The following is an 18,312-nucleotide window of genomic DNA, read 5'->3' as shown; positions in this document are numbered from 1 at the left end:
CAAATCCCAAGCTTAAATACCAAAATACTAACAGTCACAGAATGAAGTGCAAGCCTCGAAATTTTGGAAAATAGAATGCCTTTAAAGTTGTATGTCCCGAAGCCTTGAAAGCCTCTAGGTGAAGTAAAGAAGGCCATGGATTCAAATCCAATCTTAGTTACTAGCAACTGGAGAAATCATTTAACCTTTCCAACCTCAGTTTACTTATCTGTAAGATGGAGGTGATAACATGGGATAAAATGAGATATTTATTTCTAAAGTGCTTTTCAAACCTTAAAGTGCAATAGAAACTTTAGCTATTATTATAAACCACTATTTCTTACTGCTGTTATTGGCAGCCTGAAAGGCCTAGATTAATTTTATGCAAGTCTGGCCTTTTGATGCAAATTTTAGAATTAACACAGCAATTCATTCAGCTGTGAGCTTCAAACCGAGACATTCTTTTAGTCGAAGTTTAGCATAGTACATATCATCCCACTAACATTTATTAAACACCTAACATACACATAGTAGGTAGTTAATAAATGCTTGTTGAGTTGAAGGATTTAACAAGTGCCTCTATTTGCTAGGCACTGTATTCGTATAGTCAAAAACGTTCCTCCCCCTCAAAGAGCTTACTGTTAGATAATTAACAAGTCTAAACATAACATCCTTGCTCAGTATTTTAATATGCAGTTTTACAAATCATACCACATCACACAAGTAGGGAGTGTTTCAATTGCTGTCAGTCATATCCTGGGTAGGTGTGTTAGTGCATTTTAAGTCTACAAGACATTGCATTGGCGATTAATCATTACCCCCATCATATGGACACCTACTAAGCTGTTTTCCCATTAGTTAAGAATAGTTCTTGCAGGCAGATGTTTCCACCTGTGTTTTATGGACTAAGAACAATTAGTTGTTCGTTCACGTCTGACTCTTCGTTATCCTGTCTGGGGTTTTCTTTGCAAAGATACTGGAGTGATTTGCTGTTTCCTTCTCCAGTGGATTAAGGCAAACAGATGAAGCGACTTGCCTAGGGTCACACAGCTAATGTGAGTGTCTTAAGAATTTGAACCAAGGTCTTTTTGACTCCAGGCCTCGCATTCTATCCACTGAACCACCTGGATGTCAATAGATAATATTTTTTCATCATTGAGAGTATTATTGCTTATATAAACTGCCACATTTTTGTAGGAATTAAAGTATGCTTAAATTCAAGACCTACTAAAACAGTGGGTCAGGAATACTATTGGAGATATCTGTAAGTTCAGTGACTTATTAAGTATACTGTAGAGAGAAAAGTAGCAAGTCTTGGTTAAAGTTGGAAGAAAAAAATTTGGCTATTATCCTTAAATAATGTTATTGTTCACTAACTCTTAAGTTTAAGAAATAGATTGGTGGTTTGTGGTTTTTTTTTGGGGGGGGGGTTGGTTTTGCAAGGCATTTGGGGTTAAGTGACTTGCCCAGGATCGCACAGGTAGTAATTGTAAAGTGTCTGAGGTCAGATTTGAACTTGGGTCCTCCTGACTCCAGGGCCAGTGTTCTCTATCCACTCATCATCTAGCTGCCCCAAGAAATAGATAGTTAAAGGAGAAAAGAAACAGGATGGAGTAGTTTTTCTAAGAGAATAATTTTCTTTAAACCACTCACTGTACTGCCTATATTCATGGGTGATTTAAAACATGTGAATTATATGCTTTTATATATATTGTGTTGAGAAAGATAACTACTGCAAATATATAGCAGTATATCTGTGCAGTCATAAATGAAAAACAAAATACATTTCCATAGCGACAGTGGCATGGGGTGATTTTTGACGATTATAATCCTTGACATTTTCAATTGTGGAATTAAAAATTAGGAAAATTTTTAAAAAATGAATGAGTGTATTTCCCAGAAAATCAGGCAACTATCATATAATATTACACTGTGGTCATTAAAATAATGCATATTGGATTTTATCTGTTTTATTATTTTCTACATTTAATAACTTGATATTCACTTTGGTTTTGATTAACAGGTTATTGGCAATAGAAAGGAAAATATTGACACTTGTATCCTGGAAATCTTCCACTTAAGAAACTGAAATTAGGGACTTTATTCTGATTTGGACATGGCTAACCGAGGAGCAACAAGACCCAATGGGCCAAATACTGGGAATAAAATTTGCCAGTTCAAACTAGTACTTCTTGGCGAATCTGCTGTTGGAAAATCAAGTCTTGTGCTTCGATTTGTGAAGGGTCAATTTCATGAATTTCAAGAGAGTACCATTGGGGGTGAGAATACTTTTTTTCCCTACTGAATTTAATTTAATTCATATACTGGCTTGAATCATGTTTTTGTGATCTTTGTTATTTATAATCTTTATGTAGACTATCTGACATCTTTCCTAAGTATAAAATAATAATACCTTCACTTATAAATGATGGGTAAGATGAGTGAGAGTGTGTGTGTGTGTGTGTGTGTGTGTGTGTCCAGTGTCCTGCAGTTGATTCAGTCACAGTAGCCACTTGCTGATGACATAAATATAGTAATATATTCTTTTACTTTAATTCCATTAAATTTATCACCTTGAAGGGTTCAAATGCTGTAATGTGCAGAATTGTAGATTGAGAACTAAAAAGAGCCTCAAAGGCGGCTATCATGTGTAGCCACCTCACTGAGGCTTCGGGAGGTGAAGTAATTCACATGATATTCCCCATGTCAGAAGTGTCAGAGGCAGAATTTGAGCCAAGATCCTCAGATTCGTCCCCAGAATAACAGATTTCCATTGTATTTTGGCCTTAGCAGTGTGGTATAGTGGGGAGAACACAAAACTTGGGTGTTAAGACCTCCTTTGTAGCTAACCTGATGATTCTCGAAATTTGCTTAACTTTTCTGAGACGCTTCCCACATCTATTAAATGCGTTTAGATACTCCATTTGAGTAGTCATGAAAAATCACTTCCAGAACACAAGTGGGCTGCCCAGAAGGCAATGTGTGCAAATGTATGGGATGCCAAATTAGTAGGGAGAATTTCTGATAGTAGTGGGATGTTTAATACTTGGAATGATGCAAATAGTACAGTTACCCCAATGGTCACTTGGGAAAATGATCCAGTAGTTCTGTATACTCCAACTCTGCTCTGAAATTTGATTTTCTAGTCAATATTGTCTCTTTTTTTGAAAGATGTTTTGGAAATAAAATAATAACATTCTTTACTCTCTACCTGTACATTTTCTAATAGCAGTCAATCCCGACTTACACATCTGTTAGATAACTTATAGGTAGACAAGTTAAAAAAATTCCATATTTTTTTAGGAACAAAGTTTTAAAATAGATATAGATATATATACAGATTATCTGAATTTGATGTAAGGTGGCACTATGTTGAAGGTTCTAAGATATAAATAGAACTGAGTAATATAGGTTTTAAAGATCTCAAGTAAGGTCCTGTCCCCTATCTCCTCCTCCCTAATTTGCTGGTGGTGGTACATTTCAAATAAGGTTATGTAAACCTCTGTATTTTCATTTGAATATAGCAACCATCTTCCTCTCTTAAATTGTTTAACGTTGCTAAGTATTGTTTAAATTCCCATTTTAACATTGGCTGTGAGTTTCAGTGATGAATATTTGCTATAAAGATTTATACAGGGGCAGCTAGGTGGTGCAGTGGATAGAGCTCCAGCCTTGGAGTCAGGAGGACCTGAGTTCAAGTTGTGCCTCAGACACTTGACACTAACTGTATGACCCTGGGCAAGTCACATGACCCTGATTGCCTCACCAAAGGAAGAAAAAAGATCTATACAGTTTCCTTAATATCTTCTGTTTTATGTAGTTCAAGTCACAACACAAACTGACATTTAAATTTCTGTGACAGTGGTTGCTAGGCTTACCATGTTTGGTGTCTTACTACTGTGGAGCAGCTAGGTTCAGGGAATAGCGCTGGACCTAGAGTCTAGAAGACCTAAGTTCAAATTCAACTTCAGGCATTTACGAGCTGTGTGACCCTGAGCAAGTCACTTAACTGAGAGTCTACCTTAGTTTCCTCAGCTATAAAATTTTGTTGTTGTTTAGTTGATCAGTCATGTCTGACTTTTCATGACTCTGTGGACCAACTATCCGTGGGGTTTTCTTGGCAGACATAGTGGTGTGATTTGTTATTTCCTTCTCCAGCGTATCCCTTTGTCAAACAATCAGAGGTTAAGTGACTTGCCTAGGGTCACACAGCTAGGAAGTGTCTGACGTTAGATTTGAACTCGGGTCTGCTTGTAATCCTCTCTGCCTTTTACTGTTATTTGTTATTCTTACTATTTGTAATAACGTGTATGAACAATATGTGTTACTGGTTCTGTAAAATGATAATAACTGACATTCATACAGCTCTTCATAAACTTACTAGAGGGCACAACTTGAAGTTGGGGAGGGAGAAGGTAAGGGGTCACTGAAATACATGTATTTTGCCTTCAAGCCTCACAGAAAGGACAGGTTGGTTTTTTTTAATTAGTTTTTAGTTTTCCACATTTACTTTTATAAGATTTTGAGTTCTAAATTTTTCCCTTCCCCAAGACAGCACACAATCTAATATAGACTATACATGTACAATCATATTAAACATATTTCCACATTAGTCATATTGTGAAAGAAGAATCAGAACAAAAAGGAAAACCACAAGAAAGAAAAAACAGAAGAGGAGAAAGAGAGAAAATAATATGCTTCAATCTGCATTCAGACTCCATAGTTCTTTCTCTGGATGTGGATAGCATTTTCCATCATGAGTCTTTTGGAATTGTCTTAGATTCTTATATTGCTGAGAAGAGCAAAAAAGTCAGTCATCCCACAGTGCTGCTATTACTGTGTACAATATTGTATGTGTGTGTGTGTGTGTGTGTGTGTGTGTTTTGCCAGGCAATGGGGTTAAGTGACTTGCCCAGAGTCACACAGCTAGTGAGTGTTAAGTGTCTGAGGCCAGATTTGAACTCAGGTACTCCTGACTCCAGGGCCAGTGCTCTATCCACTGTGCCACCTAGCAGCCCCTGTGTACAATATTCTCCTGGTTCTGCTCACTTCACTCAGCATCAGTTCATGTAAGTCTTTCCAGGTTTTTCTGAAATCTACCTGCTCATCATTTCTTATGGAACAGTAGTATTCCATTACGTTCATATACCACAACTTGCTCAGCCATTCCCCAATTGATGGGCATTCCCTGAATTTCCAATTCTTTACCACCAAAGAAAGAACAGCTATAAATATTTTTGTACATGAGGGTCCTTTTCCCTTTTTTATGATCTCTTTGGGATATAGACCTAGTAGTGGTATTGTTTTATCAAAGGGTATGCAGTTTTCTAGCCCTTTGGGCATAGCTCCAAATTGCTGTCCAGAATGGTTGGATCAGTTCACAACTCTACCAACAATGCATTAATGTTCCAATTTTCCCACATCCTCTCCAACATTTATCATTTTCCTGTTTTGTCATGTTGGCCAGTCTGATAGGTGTGATGTGGTGCCTCAGAGTTGTTTTGATTTGCATTTCTCTAATCAATAGTAATTTAGAGCATTTAGAAAGGACATTTTTAAAAACGGTACTTAAGGTCACACTGGCTTCTACAGTGCCTTCCAAACAACATTTAGCTCTGTGAGGACCTTACCTGTGGAAAGTGAGGCCAAATGACCTCAGTGGTCACAGATATAGCAAGTATTATAGGAACAATTTGAACCCAGTTCTTCCTCACTCGAAGTCTAGCACTCTGCTATACCATCTATTACCTCTCTTCTGCTTACTATTTATGTTGTCCACTTTTGATGAAATTAGCAGTAATTTAGGGTTTGGGAATTGGGGGGGGGCGCACACACACTTTTAAATTAATCCCTTTGTCACCAAAGAACACTGGTAACTGCAAGGAATGTTAGAGTAGGCTTTGCTCCTATATCTCTGGGTGCACAATATCTATTTAATAAGCCCCTGATGATCTGTCTTTTCACTACATACCCTAATTTCTTCTGTTTTCATAACCCTTAGAATATCCTGAAGACACAAAAGCATTCGTGTTCGTTTTGATTGACTATTAAGTAACATCTGCAAGGGTACACACCAAGTCACTGTCTGATGAAGGAGCCTTAGACTTGCCATCCTGCCTACAGACTCTGGCATACATAGACTGTGGTTCCCTCCAAACTCTCCCACATGTCCAGAGAAACAGCTTAATCAGGAAATAGCAGAGGCCAGTTCTTGAGCTAAATTCAGCATCCATGTTAAAGTACTTGAAAAAATTTCTTAAACCTCCACTTTTTCAGTATCAGCATATGGGGGAGAAGGCAAGTTAAAAGCTGTAATAATAGGATACAGTATATTATCATTGTCCAGTCAGCTCCTTCACAGACTATTACATACTAAAACTATCTAATTACGAACAGCATTTTTGTTTAACACATGACATGGTATCCATCTAGTTTGATGACTTTTATTCCCAGTTGATTCATAGGACAAACTACTGCTCAGTTGTTTGAAATTTAGAGCACACTTATTAGGGACCATATTAAAATGCTAAGGACTTTAATTTTTAATAGAGTGGTTAATAAAACAGATTATTGTAGACAGCTGCATATGCCCTTCAAAAATACATTAATTTACCCCATTCAGCATTTCATGCATGAAACATTTAATTCTTACTGTGATTCAGATAAAAGGCAGCAAAGCTCCATAGATAGCAAGCTAGTCCTGAAGTAAGGAAGACCTGGATTCAGGTCTTGCCTTTGACATATACTGGTTGTGTGACCCTCAAGAAGTCACTTAAGATCTCAGAACTCTAGGCAACTCTCTCCAAGACTAAATTGCAGTTAGGGACAGCTAGGTGTCACAGTGGATAGAGCACTGGACCTGGCGTCAGGAGGACCTGAGTTCAAATGTGACCTCAGATCAGATACTTGGCACTTACTAGCTGTATGACCCTGGGCAAGTCACTTAACCTCAGTTGCTTTACCACAAAAAAAAAAAAGACTAAAGTGCAGAGAAGGTGCTCACCTACTTTGGTAGAGGGAGTCTTATCATGTAGGACTTGCCTTTATCAGTGAAATCACAGGGCGTGTCCCTATCCTTGTCCTACTGTCAGGCATTCTTCTGGACATTAGGCATACAGAGACAAAAATAAAAGTCCTTGCCGTTCAAGAACTTATATTCTTTTGAATTAAGTGACTTGTAGAGGTTTTCTTATGAAAGGTTTAGAGGAAGGACTCCTAGTATATGAACACTAAAGTGACTTTCTAAACTGAAGTGAATACCATCTAGAAAAGCTAAGTCTGAGTAATAAGAACTAGGTCAGAAGAAAGTTTACATGCTGAAGCAAATGGAGCAGTATCAACTTTTCCTCATTGTAGTGGACATTGCCATTTTACCATTGTGGCCTTTAACATTGAGCTTAAGGCAAAGGAGAAGGACTGCCTTTTGAACAATGGCTTCTAAATTTTGTGTTCCTGTTGGGCATTGTGTATGCTCAATCTCAGTATAATTTTTTAGGAAGATTCTTTTCCTTGGAGAAGAAGGAATGGAAAACAGGCATTCTCACTGAGAGAAATATCTTCTAAAGCAATCATACTTCTTTATGCTTGATAACTTTAAAATTTTTAGAGGCTTTGGTTTTAAATAGAAGAATATACTGTTAACTCAGTTGTCATCTTTAGAAGGCATGTAGTCTCCAGGAATATAGCACATTGTGGGGGGGGAGGGTCAGATTAATGCAGATATACTTTGGTTTCAACTTGACCTATAAAGGGAAAAAAGTACTTATGTCCTTGTTAAGTACTAAAAATAAACTTTCGCAAAACTTTGAGGCAGATTTGAGCTTCAAGTAAAGGAAAGCTTCCTAATGAAGATATCTAAAAGTGAGAATGGTCTGCCTTGGCAGGTGCTGGGGTCCACTTCTTTGGCGGTGTTGAGGCAAAAGCTGGAAGACCAGTTATTGGGGAGTGTTGGGGACTGATTCTTGTTCATACAGTTGGAATGGATGATTTATAGGTTTTTTTAACCTAATGGTCTGAGTAATTGACTATCTTCTTTTTGAATTTTACTGCAATTTTTGTTCTTACTTCACCTTCGTTTCTCAATATATTCCTTCCCTTATAACAAAGAATCAAAAAGACAAGGAAAAGCAGCTCAGCAAACACACTGATCAAATCTGATAGTATATGTTGTGTCCCCTGCCAATAGCATTCCACTTCTGCAAAGAAAGGAGGGAGGTACATTTTCTTCTCTTTTGGGGGCTTTAATTATTATAATTATACAGTATTCTTTTTTCATTTTTTTTTTGTCTTTTTAAGTATCATTGTATATATCAATTGTTCTTAAAGTATGATCTAAGGTGGGACCCTTTCAGTGAGACCACAAGGTCAGAACTATTTTCATAATAATACTAAGATGTTTTAATTTCTAGTATGATAAATATAGATAGATATAAATGCATATAAACAAGAGCCCTTTGTGGGTTCTTCAGTTTTTAAGAGTATAAAGGGGTCCTGAGATCAGAAAGTTTGAGAAGCACAGGTCTACATTGTTTTTCTGGTTCTGTTTACTTCACTTTGAATCAGTTCATATGTGTCTTCCTAAGCTTCTTTGCATTCTTCATCATCATTGTTTCTTACGGTACAGTAAGACTCCATTACATTCAAATAACACAATGTGTTTTTGTCACCGTGGATGTCTACTTTGTAACTATTTTCAAGCTCTTATACCTCACAAAGAACTCTCAAGTTGGAAAGTCAGAAGACACGATTTCTGGTTCTGACTGACAGGAATAGCTTTGGCTTTTAGGAGGTCATTCTCTTTGCCTTAGTTTCTTGTTCAGTTATTTAATCATGTCTGACTCTTCATGACGCCATGGACAGCACTATGTATGGTGTTTTGTTGGCAAAGATACTAAAATGGTTTGCCCTTTCCTTCTCCAGTAGATTAAAGCAACCAGAGGTTAAGTGACTTGCCCACGGTCCCCTAGTTAATGTCTGCGGCTGGATTTGAACTCAGGTGTTCGTGACTCCAGACCCAGTGCTCTACCTGCTGAGCTTTACTTATCTGTAATATGAAGAATTATTTCTCCTAAGATTCTAGGTCCAGAAATCCAAGGAATGGGGTATCTCACAAAAGTTCATTTGCTAGGGACCAAAGTTTACTGCTTTAAGCATCAATTTGTTTTTTCCCTTTTAAGCTTCCACACACCCCCTCCATGGAAATCTTTTTTTTCTATTAATTTTTAAATGAATTTATTTTGATTTATCAACAATCACTTCCATAAGCTTTTGAGTTTTAAATTTTTCTCCACCTCCCTCCCCAAGACGGCTCACAGTCAATATAAGCTATACATATTCATTCCTATTAAATATATTTTCAAACTAGTCATGTTGTAAGGAAGAATTAGAACCAATAGGAGGAACCACAAGAAAGAGAAAACAAAACAAAACAGAAGAAAAAAAAGAGCAAATAGTATGCTTCCAACTGCATTCAAACTCCATAGTTCTTTCTCTGGATGTGGATAGCATTTTCCGTCATGAGACTCTTGGAGATGTCTTAGATCCTTGCATTGCTGAGAAGAGCTAAGTCTATCAAAGTTAGTCATCCCACAGGGTGGCTGTTACTGTGTACAACGTTCTCCTGGTTCTGCTTTCATTCAGCATTAGTCTATACAAGCCTTTCCAAGTTTTTCTGAAGTCTGCCTGCTCATCATTTCTTATAGCACAATGGTATTCCATTACATTCATATACCACAACTTTCTCAGCCATTCCCCAATTGGTGGGCATCCTCTCAATTTCCAATTCTTTGCCACCACAAAGAGAACTACTATAAATATTTTTGTATGTGTGTGTTCTTTTCCCATTTGTATGATCTCTTTGGGATATAGCCCTAGAAGTGCTATTGCTGGGTCAAAGAGTATGCACATTTTCGTAGCCCTTTGGGCATAGTTCCAGATTGGTCTCCAGAATGGTTGGATCGGTTCACAGCTCTGCCAACAATGCATCAGTGTTCCGATTTTCCCACATCTTCTCCAACACTTATCATTTTCTTCTTTTGTCATCTTGGCCGATCTGCTAGGTGTGATGTGGTACCTCAGAGTTGTTTGGATTTTCTTTTCTCTAATCAGTAGCGATTTGGAGCATTTTTTCATATGACTATAGAAAGCTTTAATTTCTTCATCTGAGAACTTCCTGTTCATATCCTTTGACCATTCATCAATTGGGGAATGACTTATATTCTTAGAAATTTGACTTAGTTCTCTATATATTTTAGAAATGAGGCTCTTATCAGAGAGACTGGTTGTAAAAATTCTTTCCCAGTTTTCTGCTTTCCTCCTAATCTTGGTTACATTGGTCCCATGGAAATCTTGGTAAAAATCTTGTGACATTCTTTTAGAAGGCTAGTAGGGTTAGGGTGTGGCTCAAAAGATCCACAGCAGTTAGAGCTGCATCTGACATAGAAGCCAGCAGACATTCGGCCACTGTCACCACTTGTCCTTGCTCCGCTTTAGTGGTCACCATCTTCCGGAGCCTGGGCAAGGTGCTAAAGAAGAAGATTAAGTTAAAGGAGCATCATGATGCCTTTCCTCTGCCTGGGCAGAAGCACACCTCTGCAGGAAGGTCTCTGTGATGATGGCTAGATTGTAGAATTTAAGGTCAGTGAGAAGAATGACATGGTTATCATGACGACTAAGGCCAAAGCTAGGCTTGGCACTTCAGTGCTCCTGAAGTCCTGTCTCTACAGCTGCCAGCACCTTGGACCCCTTCCTACCTCCCAGTCCGATCCCACAATTGCTCCCCTGCCTCTGCCTCTCTCAGCTACTAAAACACTTCCAGAAAGTAGAGCTGGGTGTGCCCAGGTCCCGGCACCCAAAGATGATAGAGAGAGCACCCGCAGCAGGAAGGCAGATCACTGAATCGGATACTAGAAAGAGACTTGGGAGAACTTTTGGTCCAGCCTGTACCTTAGCAAGAATCCTTTCTAACAATACTCATTACCTCCTAAAGCAACCCACTGCCGTGGACTGCTCTCGTTTTTTAGGAAGTTTTTTCTTATACCTAAGCTGGCCTTTCAGCAATTTACCATTGTTCCTGTTTCTTCCCTCAAGCTAAATAACAGTAGTTGTCTCCCACTTAACAACCTTTCAAATATTTAGGCTGCTATTATGTACCCTCTGAATGTTCTCTTTTCCAGACTAAACATCTTCATTTCCTTCATTCCGTCCACGTGACATGTTCTACACCCCCTCACCATCCTTATTGCTGTCTAATAACTAACATTTATATGTCGCTTTGTTTTCAAAGCACTTTAAGTTTTCTCTCATTTTATCGTTACAGCAACCCTGGGAGATAGGTCCTATTGTTATCTCCATTTTACAGATGAGGGAAGTGGTGAAGTGATTTGCCCAGTCACACAGCTAGGAAGTGCCTGAAACCAGATTTGAACTGAGGTCTTCCTAACCCCAAGCCCAACACTATCCGCTGTACCACCTAGCTGGCATTCAATTTTATTCATAAAAAAGGAAGGCAAGAATTATAATTTAATCTTTTCTTATTTCGGAATTAAGAATGCTGATTATTGTGTTACCATTTGATAGGCGGTAATGGCCCTATCAAGTCATTGATGCACAATGATCCATTTGCTCCAGTGCTAAATGGCCTCTATAATAGCAAAAGTTGTGCTTTGATAATTCTGTCTGCTTCTTACAGTTTTTGTTATGCCAGTGTGCCTGCTTCTAACGACTGACCTCCCATTCCCTCGCCCCTTCTAATTTCTTGTTAATCTACTGTAGTCCACAATACTTAATAAGCAATCTTTTTTTAATTCTAAGAATAATTAGTTGTTGAATGAGGGCTTGGGGGGGGGGCGGGGGAAATCTTCCGTGGGAAAAGTATATGGACTTTTCAGTGCTAATTTTATTTAGTTAGAAGGCTTTTTTTGCCTGCTTCCTGACTTTTTCATATAGTTGAGTTTGTTGGATAAGTGTTTTCTGTATAAGTGATTCTGTAACAAAAAAGTTTGTGCTTTTAAGCCTAGAGCAAAATATAATGATTTATAAATATTGGAAACATTGAGAACTCATTCCAGGGTGGGGGAGGGAAATGATCTTTCTCTTTTTCCTCTTGACTTAGATTGTAACAGTAAAGTGAAATAACTTGGAACCATCTTAGAGAGACTTTCATTATATTTCTTGGGAGAGTATGAGAAAAGTAGTAGCTATCTATGTGTCTGTAATTCTAAGTATAATCATTAGTTGTCTTGAAGTGTATGAAGGAGTTCTTTAGGAGACCATTTTAGTCATCTCCTTACAGATGAGGATTCCTCAGACTGAATACTGAGTTATTCTGCCCTCCCCATTTAAATTTTGAAAATGAGTCATACTTAATGCCTTATAAACATGGGCAGACAAAATGATATGGAAGATAAATATCCTTAATTTACTAAAAGATGTCACTGTTTCCTAAAGGTGGCAACAATAGTGTGAAAGGACAGAACTAGGAACTTCACTAGGCATTCTGCTAGACCACCCATCTCAAGGTCTAGAAGCTAAGGCTGCTGGAAGTGCTGAACTTACCCACACACTGATAGACTATTACAAATTCTTACAGATCCTAACAAATTGGAAATACTTCTAACTATGGCCCAAGCAACAAGCGTGTGCCAAGCAGGCTGAATTCAAAAAAGATTGACCTTAGGATGATGATTTTTCCAGTTACTGGAACTTTTTTTTTACATTAGAGAGTTTGCTACATTGGCCTATACCTGCACTAGTGAACCATATGTCCTTGGAATATTCATACTGTATTTTATGTTCTATCTCAACTGTGTAGACACCAACAAATTTTCACACATAAGCCTCATATTTCGAAGTTTAAATAAAAATAAACTATTGACAACCTTAAAGCCAAGGGCAGATGACTACTGAAGACCCCAAACCAGTATTTTAGAATACCTTTATTTATGGCCCAAAATCCAAAGCACAATGGATAGCTTATAAACTGAACTCTGTTATGAAACATAAATAGCACCTAGTTTAAAGTAACCAGTCTTCCCTGAGTTTCAGTTCCAAATGACCAATTGCCTATTTTGCATTTTAGCTAGATCTTCTAGAGATATCTTAAACTCAGCATGTCTTTCCTCTTAAACACTCTCCGTTTCCAAAATTATCCATTTCTGTGAAAGGCGCCACCATTCTTCCTCGTATCTTATGTTCATAATTTTGTCATTGTCCTGGACTCCTTTGACACTCAAATTAACAGTTTGCCAAATCTTTCGGTTTCTACCTTCATAACAGAATGCATGTCCAACCCCTGTCTACTCACATTGATAAAACCTTATGTGAGGATCTGATTATTACAGCAGCCTTCTAATTGGTGTCCTGCCCTCCAATCCATCCTACATGCTGCTGCCAAAATAATTTTCCTTAAGGACAAATCTGACTATGTGTCTCCTTTAGTCTATCACCTCTAGCGACTTCCTATTTCCTCTAAGTTAATGCCTTTAGATACCTCTGTTGAGCTTTTAAAAGCCTTACACTGCCTGACCCCAGCCTGCCTTTCTAGCTTTGTTGAACCCTGCTCCCTCTCCCACACGTTGTGTTCTGGCCTGTCCCCTTACCTTTGCATTGGTTATTCCCTGTGCCTGGAATGTACTGCCTCCTCACCTTTTGTGGAATAGTCTCTCTCTTCAACATGCAGTTCTCAAGCACCAAATGGCCTTTACTGATCCCCCCAGCTTTTCGTCTCACCCATACTGCCTTATGTTTTAACTACTTTGTACCTGTTTGTATTGTGTACTTCTTGTCTGTCACCGCCCCCATCAGAATGTAAGCTTCCTACGTGTAGGGATTTTTTGTCATTGTTTATCCTCAGCATCTTATGTAATATCTGGCAAACAGTCCAACAGTAGGCCCTTAATAAATACTTGTTGAACTTGAGAATCAGGATTTTAAATTTTTTTCTGGTCCAAAAGCCTAAACTACTTTTAATTCTTAAGAGGCAGATAACACAAATTACCTTATATATTATGGAAAAGGGGTCTCATAAACATCAAATAATTCATTAGTGTCGAGGAATTCGTTGAAATTACCTTAGTGCAATATCAGTATATTTATTTTCATTGTGGAGTATCCATTTCCTAAAGTAGGTAGAAATTAGTGGAGTTTTTATTGTAATTCTTATGATCCAGTTCTAGACAGTGGATAAAGCACTGGACTTGGAATTAGGATTTAGAACTAGGAATTAGAATTTCGTGAGTTCAAATCCAACCTCAGACATTTACTAGCCATGTGACCCTGGACAAGTCACTTAATCCTATTTGCCTCAGTTTTCTCATGGCAAACCACTTAAACATCTTTGCCAAGAAATCTCCAAAATGGGATCACAGAGGTGGACAGGACTAAAATGACAAAACAACAACGATGATCCATTTCAGTCATTTATTAAATATTTAGTCTGTATGTGTTGGATACAGTGCTAGGCACTGGGAATACAAAGACAATAGGAAACCCATCCCTTCTCTCCTGGATCTTACCTTCTAATGTGTTTGCACCTACACCTCCTTATGAAGTAGTGCAACATAAATTATTTGTAGAGGAAAAGGGAGCAGTAGTTAGAGAATATGGGAGGCCTCACCTAGGAGGGTAGTCCCAAACTGATTCTAAAAAGAAAATCAAGATTCTGAGAGGCTGGGAGTACAGTGCATTACAGGCCTTGGACATAGCTTGTCGAAATACATGGAGTTGGGAAATTGAATCAAATTTAGAGCACAGCTGACTGTCCAGTTTTGCTAGAATGTAGCATATTTGCAAGGAATATGAGATAAAACAGGAAGTGGGTCAGAGCTAAATTGTGTACTTTAAATGCCAGGCTGAGGAATGTATATTTTATTCTGGAAGGTAATAAATGTTAATTGGATTTGGAATTAGTGATCAAATTAATGAGATTCTGTTGTAATTATAATAATTGTTGAGATGCTTTAGGTTAATAATTTGCTATTTCTTCCACCATTCTAGCAGCTGTAATTACATAATGGCTGTTCTTGGGATAGAGTTAGAGCTAAAAGGGATCAGAGACCACTGAGTCCAGCCCTTCCATTTAACAGATGAGGGAGCTGAGGCCCGGGCGGTAGTAATATTGGCTAGTGAGTGTTAGAGGCGGGGTATGAAGCAAGCTTCTCTAACTGTGCTAACCCATTCATTCATTTGATTTTGGTGGGTTTCGTTGTCCCTGTGCATGTTAAAAGGTAATGTAACAATTCATGTTCATAGCCCACTATTTTAATAATTGGTTTTGTGATTGTGGATATAACTATTAAGTCACCAGTATAATAACTGGATTTGTGCCAACCGAGAAGTGATAAACTAGTTTTATGGTGATCAAACTTTCTGTCTGCAAAAGCAACTTTGACGCCAACCTAGAGAAAACTTTCAAGGATGTATTAATCTGAAATGTGTTTTTGTAAAGGAGTATTGTCTTCATCTAAATTTAAACTTGGAAGTAGAATGATATACACTAAAGATATATGTGTGTGTGTGTGTGTGTGTGTGTGTGTGTGTGTGTGTGTGTGTGTGTGTGTGTATATATATATATATATATATATATATAAATAAAATTAAGTAGGGACAGTCTTTTTTTGATTCTTCATTTTTTCCATGCCAATGTTTGGAAGATTTTATGTAGAAAATCCTACTGTTCTAAAGGGGAAGATGTGCCCTTCAGACATGTGTAAAATGTAATAGCTAGTGCTTTTAAGGATTACAAAATCCTTTACAATTATTTAATTTTATCCCCACAACAACCCTGGGGGGCTGGTGCTATTATTACCCCCATTTTAAGGTGAGGATCCAGATCAGACAGGTTAAGTGACTTGTCCAGGGTCACACAGTTGGTAACTGTCTAAGGCCATATTTGAACTGAGGGCTTCCTGACTCCAGATCTCCTGTGCCACTCCCCTTTCCACTGTGCCACCTAGTTTCCTCAATAAAATATTTTGCTGCCTAAATAAAATATTTAGATTCCTCGAATATCAAACTCCTCTGATAATCTGTGTGGTGATAATGGTATATTAGTCTGGATTTTTGCTTAATACCTGTTATCCCTGCCTTCCCATTCCCACTGCTTCCATCTTACTGGATCATTTTATACTGGAATTAGTGGTCTCCTAACTGATCTCCCTGCTTCTTGTCTTTTCCTTTCTCCACCGTATTTTCTAGAGCAGCAAGATGGAACAGTAGGTGGGCATTGAGTCAGGAAGATCTAAGTTAAAAATCCAGCCTCAGACACTTAATAGCCCTTTAACCTTGGGCAAGTCATTTAATCTCTGTTTGCCTCAGTTTCCTCAACTGTAAAATGGGGATAATAACAGCACCTAGCTCCCAAGGTGGTTGTGAGGATTATATGAGATATTTGTAAAGTGCTTAGCACAGTACCTGGCACATTGTAGGAGCTATGTAAATATTTATATCTCTTTTCTTCCCCCCAACACCCATTTTATTTTAGGCACTTTAATCTTCAGAAGAAAAGCAAAACCAATACTTTGACTAACCTCTGTAAAAATTTCTAGTGTCTCTCCTTTGCCTGAGGGAGAAATTTTATCTCCTGTTACTGAGTTACCCAAATGCTCTATGCAGGCTGACATGATTTATTGTAAACACATGTACTTCCTAAAGTCCTATACCTGGGCTGGCCATTTTATGCAGCTGTGAAATAAAAATATAAAATGGCCTTCAGTCCTTCACAGCTCCCTTTCTTTCTTTAGTGACAATGGCAGAGTAGCAAAAGAAAAGTGCTATGACTCATTTGTTGGGCGGCTACGTGGTGCAGTGTATAAGGCACCACGCCTGGAGTCAGGAAAACCTGAATTCAGATCCAGCCTTGGATACTTACTGGCTTTGTGACCCTGGGCAGGTGACTTCACCCTGTTTGCCTCAGTTTCCTCATCTGTAAAATGAGCTGAACAAAGAAATGACAAACTATTCCAGTATCTTTGCCAAGAAAACTCCAAGTGGGGTCATGAAAAAATTGGACCTGACTGAACAACAAAACTCATTTAGTTATTTTTAGACAGTCTGTAACATTAACTTAGCTGCTGTTAACTCTAAATAAGAATTCTTTGTCAAGTGACTAATGAATAGACATATGTGGGATAAGAAGAACATTAAAAGGGAGAATAAATAATGCCAAGGAGAGAATAGCTACAAGCAAAGCAAACTTCTTGATCCTGAATGGAAGGTAAAAAGGTGAGAGAAGGGAGGGGAGGGGAAAGCATACCCTTAACATTTGGAAGAACAGCTGAGCAAATTGTGTAATGTGTAAATTACAAATAAATGTAATAAAGCATTGCTTCATAAGAAATGGTAAAGGAAACTGTTCTAGATGGAGAGAGCAGAATTAGACATGGAGAGCAACATTGTAAACAAAAAAAAAAACTTTGAAAAATTTATTAACTCTGATCAATGTAATAACTAATATCTCTCCAGAAGAGCTACAATGAAGCATATTACCTACCTCCTGATAAATAATGGACACAATGTGCCAAAAGAGACATATACATTGTTGAACATGGCCGCAATGTGGATTTGTTTTGCTTGACTATGTTTCAAGGTTGTTGGATTTTTCCCCATTTCTCCTGGTTGGTATTGGAGGAAGGGGAGTATGGCAGTAGTGATGCCAAAAAGAGGAACGTTGAGACTGTTTTTTTTTTTAATGTTCAGAAGAAAACAGAAGGAAGCACACAAGCAGGATAGTTTTGAAAGTAATGTTTAGAATTGATTGCATTCTCTTTTTTCAAGCGAGCAATATGAAATGGAGATTAATGGTTTCATAGAGAACCCTCTTTTACATTCCTCTTTACATGAAAAGCTTTTGTGGGGTATGGAGGGCGTTTTGTGTTCAGAATTAAAAAATAAACACCCTGTGGAGCACCTTTGTCAAGCAACACAAACGCCATGTAAACGTAACCTCATTTGTAAAAGTGACGGAGAAGAATGATAGAAGCTGATGAAAATTATTACCTCATAAAGAAAAGCAGTAGAGTAATCAACTTGGCTTGGCAAGATACCTAACTGAGCAGTTATTTCAAAGACCTTTAAAAGTGGAAGTGGAAGGAGGGCACAAAGAGAATGCATATGGAAAAGGTCTGCAAAGATTTTAATAAACTTTTTAAAGCTACCACATTTAACGTAATGGTTCCTGGTGTGCTTATAGGAGAAGTAGAAAAATGACTAAAAAAGAACAGAGATGGAAAAAGCAGGCAAAATGGAGCAAGTGTACACAGAAGGAATCTGTGCATAATACAATATGATCAGTTATGAGGATGTGAAAGGATTGATTCACAGGGTATTTGAAGGAGC

General features: G+C 38.0%; 1 protein-coding gene across 2 annotated transcripts in view; it reads left to right on the top strand.

Annotated features, from left to right (window-relative positions):
* RAB5A (RAB5A, member RAS oncogene family) overlaps nt 1-18,312 on the top strand; it is a 51,535-nt gene that overhangs the window by 1,375 nt on the left and 31,848 nt on the right. The window contains exons 2-3 of one of the 2 annotated variants that reach the window (XM_078151421.1): nt 953-1,034; nt 2,003-2,258. In XM_078151421.1, the coding sequence (XP_078007547.1) occupies nt 2,096-2,258 (163 nt within the window). In that variant the 5' untranslated portion in view covers nt 953-1,034; nt 2,003-2,095. The remainder of the gene's footprint in view (nt 1-952; nt 1,035-2,002; nt 2,259-18,312) is intronic. The other variant, XM_020987204.2, reaches the window with a different exon arrangement.

This window comes from Phascolarctos cinereus, unplaced genomic scaffold (assembly GCF_003287225.1).
Source record: "Phascolarctos cinereus isolate Bilbo 61053 unplaced genomic scaffold, phaCin_HiC Scaffold_1;HRSCAF=81, whole genome shotgun sequence".
In the NCBI taxonomy this organism is placed as follows: domain Eukaryota; kingdom Metazoa; phylum Chordata; class Mammalia; order Diprotodontia; family Phascolarctidae; genus Phascolarctos; species Phascolarctos cinereus.
This window is presented reverse-complemented; position numbering and strand designations above follow the sequence as displayed.